The following is a 10,184-nucleotide window of genomic DNA, read 5'->3' as shown; positions in this document are numbered from 1 at the left end:
GAGGGGACACCCCCCACCCCGCCCACCGAGTGCACGATTTTCGTGCACCGGGCCTCTAGTTTTATTATACATTATTAGCAAAAATCATCAAAATGAAGGAAAACAAAAAAATTAAAGGTCTTCATACCTGTCACATTGCTGCATTATGGAAATTTCTTTGATTATTTCTTGAAGATCTGACTCAACAGGTACTTGTTTAATTGCCACAACTTGACCAGATTCCTTATGTATTGCTTTAAATACACTTCCATAAGACCTAAAAGAAACCAAGACATTTATTTTTTTTCCTTTCAAACATCATAACTATTAGAGAAAAAGAGTCTACAGTTTGTGAATGTAGTCTTTCCTAGTTTAAAGCATGATTTAATGATGACAAATCAAACAAGTAAGAAAAGCTAGTTATAGTTACACTTTAGCTTTAATGCTTCAATTATTGACTTAAAATCTCTTAAAAACATCAAGTTAATATATAAAGATTTATTGTTTTTCTTATGAATGAAATAGACTTACAGCTTATCAACTCAAATAAATGCAGCATTAAGAAGATAAAAATGGAAACTAAAATAATAAATAGCCCTGGCCTGTGTTTCTCAGTGGTTAGAGTGTTGGCCCATGCACCACAGGGTCTCAGGTTTGATTTCCAGCCAAGGGCACATAAGTGGGTTGCAGGTTTGCTCCCCACCCTTCACTCCTCACGCCCACCCCCTCATTCCCTCCCTTTCACTATCTCTAAAAAAGCAATGGAAAAAAATATTCTCAGGTAAGGATTAACAAAACAAAACCAAAAAAAATGAAATGTGGCCCTGGCCAGTGTGGCTCAGTTGGTTGGGTGCTGTCCCATGTACCAAAAGGTTGCTGGTTTGATTCCCAGTCAAGGGCACATGCCAGGGTTGCAGGCTCTATTTTTAAGGTAGGTGGTATGCAGAAAATAGCCAATCAATATTGCACTTTCACATCAATGTTTATCTCTATCCCTCTCCTTCCTCTCTCTCTAAAAATCAGCAAACTATTTTTAAAAAGAAAAAGAATGAAATACAGAATAAAAACCGCCAAAGTCTCATGTTAGGAGCAAAGGTTAATCTCACCTAAAGCAAAATTATCCCCAAAATAAAAAAGTTCCATGCCTGTTCAGACTGCTTAAGAGCAACTGAACCCCTCAGTTGGGGACTACATGATACCAAAGTTAGAGAAGCAGGGAATATGTTCCCTCCTAAGCATCCTCAAATGCTCCTTTAACTATCATCTCCTCAAGAAGAAGACCACATACTCATAGCTGTCAGTCTGTTCTCTGTATCTATGAGTCTGTTTCTGTTTTGTTCTTAAGTTTATCTTGTTCATTAAATTCCACATATAAATAAAATCATATGGTATTTGTCTTTCTCTGACTGGCTTATTTCACTTAGCATAATTTCCAGATCCTTCCATGCTGTAACAAAAGGCAAGATTTCCTTTTTATTATAGCCAACTTACAAATATTTTCTCCCATTCCACTAGTTGACTTTTCATTTTATTGATGGTTTCCTTTGCTATGCAGAGCTGCTTAGAATAAAGTCCTACTTGTTTATTTTTCCTCTTGTTGTCTTTGTATTTTGGTAGCAAATCCAAAAGTTCATTGCCGAGACAGATGTCAAGAAGCTTATTTACCTCCTCTTTTCTTCTAGGAGTTTTGTCGTTTCAGATCTTACATTCAAGTCTTTAATCCATTTTGAGTTAATTTTTGTGTATGGTGCAAAATAGGGGTCCAGTATCAGTCTTTTCCATGTAGCTGTCTGGTTTTCTAAACATCATTTATTAAAGAGACTATCCTTTCCTGGTTGTATATTCTTGGCTTCTCTGTCATAAATTAACTGGCTACACATGCATGGGTTTATTTCTGGGCTCTCTATTCTATGTGTCTGTTCTTATACCAATGTCATACTGTTTTGATTACTATAGCTTTATAATATAATTTGAAATGAAAGCACATGATGCCTCCGACTCTGTTCTTTTTTTCCAAGATCACTTCAACTTTTAGTAATCTTTTATAGTTCCATCTAAATTTTAGAATTCTTTGTTCTATTTCTGTAAAAAATGCCATTGGAATATTGATAGAGATTGTACTGAATCTAGATTGCTTTGTGTAGAATGGACATTTTAACATTAATTCTCTCAATCAATGAACACAGAATATTTTCCCATTTATCTGTGTGTTCTTAACTTTTTTCATCAATGTTTTCTTTTTTTTAACATTTTTTTAAATATGTTTTTATTGATTTTTTACAGAGAGGAAGGGAGAGAGATAGAGAGTTAGAAACATCGATGAGAGAGAAACATCGATTAGCTGCCCCCTGCACACTGCCCACTGGGGATGTGCCCGCAACTCAGGTACATGCCCTTGACCGGAACCAAACCTGGGACCTCTCAGTCCGCAGGCTGACGCTCTATCCACTGAGCCAAACCGGTTTTGGCCATCAATGTTTTCAATGTGCAGATTTTTCACCATCTTGATTAAATTAATTTCTAGTTATTTTATTCTTTGCGATGCAATTGTAAATGGTATTGTTTTCTTAATTTCTCTTTCTGATAGCTGTTATTATAAAAATGCAACTTTTTGTTGTTGTTGTTGTTGTTTTTTAAATATATTTTATTGATTTTTACAGAGAGGAAGGGAGAGGGATAGAGAATTAGAAACACCGACGAGAGAAAAACATCGATCAGCTTCCTCCTGCACAACCCCCACTGGGGATGTGCCCACAACCAAGGTATGTGCCCTTGACCGGAATCAAACCCGGGACCCTTCAGTCCACAGGCTGACGCTCTATTCACTGAGCCAAACCAGTTAGGGCAACTTTTTGTATATTAATTTGTATCCGGCAACTTTACTAAATTCACTTATTAATTCTAACAGTTGTTTTGTGGAATCTCTATTTAATATTATGTCATCTGTGAATAAAGACAATTTTACTTCTTCCTTTCTGATCTGGATGCTTTGTATTTCTTTTTTCTTGCCTAACTGCTCTGTCTAGGACTTCCAGTACTATATTGAATGAAAGTAGCCAGAATGGCCATACATGTCTTAGTCCTGGTCTTAGAAGAAAAACTGTCAGCTTTTCACTGATATGATGTTAACTGTGGGTTTGTCATATATGGCCTTTATTACGCTGAGGTATATTCCTTCCATACTATTACTATCCTATTCAAGCAAATAGAAAAATTAATATTACATAGCATCTTTATAATTGTTTACAAATGAAACTGTGAAGTCAAGAGACTGTGCAAACACACACACATACAAAAGTAAATGATATTTTCATACTTTTTGTACTTACCCTTCCCCAAGTTTCTCTAATACATCAAAAACTTCTTCAGGCTGCTTAGTCAAACTGTCTTCACTCAGCTTTTTCAGCTTACTGGTGACAAAAAGACAAGAAGAAAATACTTAAGATCTTCAATAAAACTTTTAATTTTATTTTAAAAAGGCAATACATTCAGATGGTTCAAAACTCAAATATAAAAAGGTATACAATAAGTAGTCTCCTTCCAACCCCTGTTCTTCTCTGTCCAGAAACATCTCAAAGAATAACCACTTTTACTTAGCTTCTTGTGAAACTTTTATACAAAACGCATATGTTTTTATTTCTCCCCATTTTCAACACAGCATTTTACACACGTTCTTTTTTATCCATACTGTTGTGCACCTTGCTGTTTTCACTTAACAACACGTAACTCACATTGAAGATCTCTAAAAAGTATGTAGAAAGCACCCTCATTCTTTTTTTCCCTATATCTACATCCTACTTTATTGCAAAGATATAGCATCTCTTACTCGCCAATTCCTTATTTATGAACACTCTGGTTCCCTTTTGCTATTATAAACAACACTGTGATAAATAAGCTTATGCATAAATCAATTCACATATATATTAGTATTCTATAGGATAAATTCCCAGAAATGAAACTGAGGTCAAGAGATTATGCAAACACACACACATATACACACACAAATATGGAAGTATATGTATTAATAAATAAGTATATATAAGTATAATCATGTCATAATATATATGTAATAATGTGTATGTAATTAACAAAATCACTATAATACCTATTATATGTAATTATATATAGTATGTAAGTTACAATATAATGTGGTAATTATTAAAATTATAGATTACATTATATTATTTTTATCTACTATGATATTAGCAAATTGCCCTCCAGGGTACTTGTACCAATTTATTCTCCTATAAGTAATATATGAGAAATTTTCTTTTCCCACAGTTTCACCAAGAGTATTTAACCAAATATTTGGATTTTAGGCAATGTTAGGTGAAAACTTGTAACTCAGAGTAGACTTAATTTGCATTTCTCTTATTATGGGTGAAGGTGAGCATCTTCTAATATAGTCATGAAACTAAACCATCTAGTCATGTTCTTTGCTCATTTTTCTACTGGGTTTTTGGTTATATTTTTTTAATCTAGCTTTTATACAGAAAGGATAATAAAAATGTCACTTGTATTTTGATTTCACTTATGACTTTTTAGTTTTATGATCTATTTGACTGTTTGCCATACTGAAATGTCTTTTTGTTTTTTTTCTTTTGTTTTGTTTTTACTTTTTTAAAAACATCATCCACACAGATGGCATGTGCAGGTATCTGGAAACAAAGAGATCAGAGAGATTATGCACAGTATGTTTGACAAACCAAACATAATGCAGTATGAATGAAGCTTCATGTATGAAGAACCAGAAATAACTCAACATCAATCAGGTAAAAATGATGAGCATGTAGAAGAAGCAGAGTCAGGTTAAAAAAAAAAAAAAAGCCTTGTAAACCATGTTAAGGAACTCTATTTTAAAATGATCACTTCCCCTGTAATGCAGAAGAAGGACATGCAGTGAGCAACAGTAGAAAAGGGAAACTAGTTAGAAGCTTAATCAATATATCGATATATGGATACACAGAATATAATCCTAATAGTAAGAATTGATAAGCTATTCAAGATATTAAAGAGGCATAATCAACGGGCAGTGGTTTGGGTTAAATATGGGGTGATGAGGTAAAGAGAGGAGTTGAGACATCTCTTAAGCCTTTGGTTTAATGTCAGTTAAGCTAAGAACACCAGTAGAAAACAGTTTGGAGGGGGAATATTATGGGTTTAAATCAACTCTTCCAAATGTAGATTTCCAGCAAGCAAGAGTATATTTGAAACCCAACAGAGATCTGAGTTGAAAATATCATTTTTTGTACCATCAGAAAATAGATGAGGCCTGAAGACATGAGAAGGGATAAAATCATCAAGAAAATGTCTAAAAAGAAATCAGGGTCAGGAAGGAAACAGCTCCTAGAAAAACATCAATATTTAAGAAATGAGGTCATGTAGGACAAGAAGGTAGTGCTTGACCATGTTCAAAGCTTTTGAAAGTTCAAACAAAAAAAATTCAAAAGTGTCAATTACAGAATTTCCACTTCTGAACACAAAAAAAGTAACAGGATCCAGAATTATCTGTCTGTTGTAAACAACTAGGAAACTCAACAAATATAGGAAACAACTATTTTCAGACATTAGATATAAGGCATTTCAGAACTAAGATCCCCGAGAAAAGGGCAAGAGATCAGCCTCATTATCATCAGGGCTTTAGGATCAACAAGTTTGGGCAGACTGAAGCACAGGGAAAAAGGAATCCAAATGGAGCCCAGCATTTTTGCTAAGTTGAAGAAACAAGAGGTGGGATTGTGGAGTGGCAAGGAAAATAAATTTGTATTACTAAATACCTTCAAGAAGAGAGCTATGCAAAGAGGTCCAGCAACCCAGGAGTTTCCTTGACTAACGCCAATCTACACATGCTTACAAAAAAACACTCTACAAAGTTCAGCAAAATCAATTTCCTAAGGGAAAACAATGACCAGGGAACTCTGAAACAGCTCCTCCCAGAGATCACACAAGGCTGAGAATCCTTCCCACCAACAAAAGCTGAGAGACACAAATATGTGGAAATTATATAATATGCTCTTAAACAACCAGAGGACAAAAAAGAAATCACAAGGCAATTAAGAAAATACATGGACACAAATGAAAATGAAAGCACAATATATCAAAACATATGGGATGTAGCAAAAGCAGTAGTAAGAGGTAAGTTTAGAGCAGTAAAACCTTACATTTAAAAAGTAAAGATAATAAGGCAACAATCTAACTTCACACCTCAAGAGACTAGAAAAACAAACTAAACCCAACATTAACAGAGGAAAGAAATAATAAAGATTAGGCACAAATACATAAAGTAGACTAGAAAAACAATAGAAAAATATCAACAAACCTGCTATGTTATGAATATCTGTATCCTCCCAAACTATGTATATTGAAATCCAAACCCCCAAAGATTATGATATTAGGGATGTGGAGGGTGCTTAAGTCATGGAGTAGAGCCCTAAATAAAATTGGCTCCAGAAAAACACTTAGAATTGTCAGCTATGAACCAGGAAGAGGGCTTTCATCTGAATGTGACCATCCTGACACCTTAATCTTAGACTTCTAAGATTCCAGAACTGTGAGAAATAAATTTCTATTGTTTACACCCAATCTGTGGTATTTTATTATAGCAGCCCAAACAGACTAAAACAGGAAACGACAAGTTGGCTTTCTTAGAGGACCAACCAAATTGACAAACCCTTAGCTACACTAAGAAAAAAAGAATAGTCAACTAACTAAAACTAGAATGAAAGAGGAGATATTAAAACTGATGTCACAGAAATAAAAATGATTATACGAGAGTACTATGAATAATTATACACAAACAAATCAGGTAACCTAAAAGAAATGGATAAATTCTTAGAAACATAGAGACTGCTAAGACTGAACAGTGAAGAAATAAAAAATCTGAACAGACCCATAACCAGTGAAGAGATTTAAGGAGTAATCAAAAATCTCTCAACAAAGAAAAGCCTAATATTAAATGGCATTAATGGAGAATTCTACTTAACATTTAAAGGAAGAATTAACAACAATATCCCTCAAACTCTCCCAAAGAATTGAAGAGGAGGAAACATCTCTAAACTCATTCTGTAAGGGCACAAATTGCAGCATTACTTTGCTATCAAAACCACAACATAAAAAATATAGACCAATATCCTTAATAAACACTGATGCAAAAAATCCTCAATATAATGCTAGCAAACAAAATTCAATAGCACATTAAAAGGATTATACACTGTGACCAAATGAAATCTATACCTGGAATGTAAGACTGGTTCAACACATGAAAATCAATCATTAACCACATAGTTATCTCAAGTGATGCAGAAAAAGCATTTGACAAAGGCCCACACCCTTCCATGATAAAAATACTCAACAAACTAGAAATAGAAGGAAATTACCTCAATATAATGAAAAGCTCACAACATACATAATGGTAAAAGACTGAAAGCTTTTCCTCTAAGATCGGAAACAAGGAAAGGATACCCACTACTATTCAACATAGTACATACTCGAAAGCATTAAGACAAGTAACAAAAATAAAAGACAAAGAAGAAATGTAAAAAAGTAAAATTATCTCTGTTCACAGATAACATGATTTCATCTGTAGAAAACAATAAAAATTCCCGGAAAAAAAAACTGTTGTAACATAAATTTCAGCAAAGTTGCAAGATACAAAATCAATATACAAAAATCAGCTGCACTTGTATACATTTACAATGACCAATACTAAATTGAAATTTAAAAAATAAATCCCATTCATTATGGTATAAAGAAAGGATAAAGTACTTTGGGATAAAAATTTAACCAAGGAAATGAAAGACATATACTAAAACTATAAACACTGCTTAAAAAGAAACCAAAGAAGATAAAAATAAGTGGAAAAATATCCTGCGCTCATGGATTGGTTGGAAGACAATGTTATTTAAATGTTCATACTACTCAAAGCAACATACAGATTCAATGCAATCTTTATCAACATCCCAATGACATTTATTTTTATTTTTTTGCAGAATAGGAGGAAAAATCCTGAAATTGATGTGGAATCTCAAGAGCCAAAAAAATCTTGGGGTGGCGGGTTGGGGGATAAATTTAGAGGTCTCACAATTCCTTTGTGCTGTTTTGTCCTGTGTTTTACTTCTATATATGCTATTAACCCCACATTACGTCCTTATTTTTGGCCTTGGCATGCCCCATACTTCTCACTACGTGGCCCCAGGCCCAGCACTAGTGGCGGCCAGCCTTGGTTCATAGCTTGGTCTCTCCTGGGCACCTCCAAGCCCAGTACAAGTAACAGCCACCTGCAGATTGCTTTGTAGCTCATGCTGGGTGGCCCTGGGATGGGCACAAATTGCAGCTGACCTTGGCCAGCACCTCCCAGAAGATCCCAGAACCAGCACACACCAGTAGACAGTTTCAGTCCATGTCAAAGCACACCAAATCTCCTCCACCAGGGACACATTCAAGGGGCAGACTCAGAAGGCACCAGAACCCTGCTGAAGTACATCCTGCTCTGAGGGGTTGGCCCCTGCACAGCTGTTTCTCCATGGTAGGAGAGCAACAACCCACACAGGGTTTTGGGGGAGGGGGCAGGGCCACACCTGAAGTGCCCAGCTCAGGTGATCGGGGAAGCTGTGCCACTGGACCCTACTGGACACCTACTTCATAAGGCCACTCTACCAAGCCCAGAGACGTAGCAGTTCTAATACATAGAAACAAATACAGGGGGGCTGGGCTGCCAAAATGAGAAGACAAACATGTCCCAAATGAAAAAACAAACAAACAAAAAACAGCAAAACTCCAGGAATATAACTAAACAAAAGGGAGACAAGCAATCTACTAGATACACTTCAAGGTGTGTTTTTTACAAAGTGAAGGCAAGATACTTCACCAGCAAAAAGGATACAAATCGCTGCATTGCAATACCCACTCTATTGTGGTGGTCTGGACCCGAACCTGCAATATCTTTGAGGTAGGCTTATATAAGAGACACTGAAGCTCAAAGGGCACTAGCAGCTGACTTAAGGCATTTCCCATGCCATCGCATGCACACTTCTTGAGTACCCCACAATAAAATTCTATTACTGAAGGGATCTGTGTACCTCTCGTCTTTGTGGCCTTAAAGGACCTAAGTAACAGAGTAACTAATATAGGAAACAAAGCAGAAGGAAGACACACACCAAATGCAAACTGGAAAAATAGTGGCACCACTAATTAGTATACGGAAGATGGAAGGTCAAGATTCCATTTTTAACATACTGCCTTTGAGCAGATACCAAAGTAATCAAATGTTATTTAGTGGATACTGAATAAGGCTGAGTACAAAGATTCCAAAAGTGTGTATTTGTGGGTCATTTCAATCAAAGTTGAAGCCGTGGATAAACTCAACAAAGAAATAACCACATTAAAAAAAAAAAAAACGAGGAGAAAGAGAAAACATAATGTCTTACCAATTATGAATTGGGAAGAAGAGCATCTAAGATAGAAAAACAGAAGCAACAGAAAAATGAGAAAGAGAAAGCTTCAAGAAACAGTGCTGGGAGCCGGTCCACCCTTGCTGTTTCAAGGGACCTGGCGTATATGGCATACTGTTCTTAATATATTTGCTCACCTTCTTGGCACTATGTGTTTTAACCAAGGTCACCTCTCCGAGAAAGGTGAGACAGAACTTACACAGAACTTAGAAGACAGAACTTAGAACACAGAACTTAGAAGACAGAACCCACACAGAACCTAGAGACAGAACTTCGCGAGAGAACAGGGCAAGAGAACCTAGACAGAACCTGGCGACCGAACCTGGCTGGAGAACCTAGCTGGAGATCGTAGACAGAACTTGGCTGGAGAACTGGCTACAGAACCTGGCTGGAGACCCTGACAAGAGAACCCGGCTATGATGATCATCTGAACGCTGCCTCTGTGTCATTCCTTCTTCACCGACTCCGTCCACACCTTTGGGGACCCCTGGACCTGCTGGGGTTGGACCCCAGCAAAACAGAGATATGAGGGAGACAAGTTCAGAGAAAAGGTTTCTGATCTTTCCAAGCAATAACTGATAACCTGCAACCTAAAATCAGTTTCATTATATAGGCAAGGCCTGAGTTGGAAGGCTGAGACAAAATGAACACTTAAAACAGATTTTAAAGATTCCAGAATTAGGGAACAAAAATGTAATTATAGTAGTAAAGTCATAAAAAGTATGAGAAGGGACATGTTCAAAGGTGATGAAAGTT

At 36.1% G+C, this 10,184-nt stretch overlaps 1 protein-coding gene across 1 annotated transcript in view; it reads right to left on the bottom strand.

Annotated features, from left to right (window-relative positions):
- Positions 1 to 10,184, bottom strand: part of STK3 (serine/threonine kinase 3) — a 207,968-nt gene that overhangs the window by 192,754 nt on the left and 5,030 nt on the right. Inside the window, exons 2-3 of the mRNA XM_006753196.1 lie at positions 3,309 to 3,389; positions 128 to 256 (exon numbers count right to left, since the gene is read on the bottom strand). Coding sequence (XP_006753259.1) covers positions 128 to 256; positions 3,309 to 3,389 — 210 coding nt within the window. The remainder of the gene's footprint in view (positions 1 to 127; positions 257 to 3,308; positions 3,390 to 10,184) is intronic.

The sequence above is a fragment of the Myotis davidii genome, unplaced genomic scaffold (assembly GCF_000327345.1).
Source record: "Myotis davidii unplaced genomic scaffold, ASM32734v1 scaffold390, whole genome shotgun sequence".
NCBI classification, from domain to species: domain Eukaryota; kingdom Metazoa; phylum Chordata; class Mammalia; order Chiroptera; family Vespertilionidae; genus Myotis; species Myotis davidii.
Note: the sequence above shows the minus strand (reverse complement) of the source record. Positions and strands in the feature narration are given on the sequence as shown.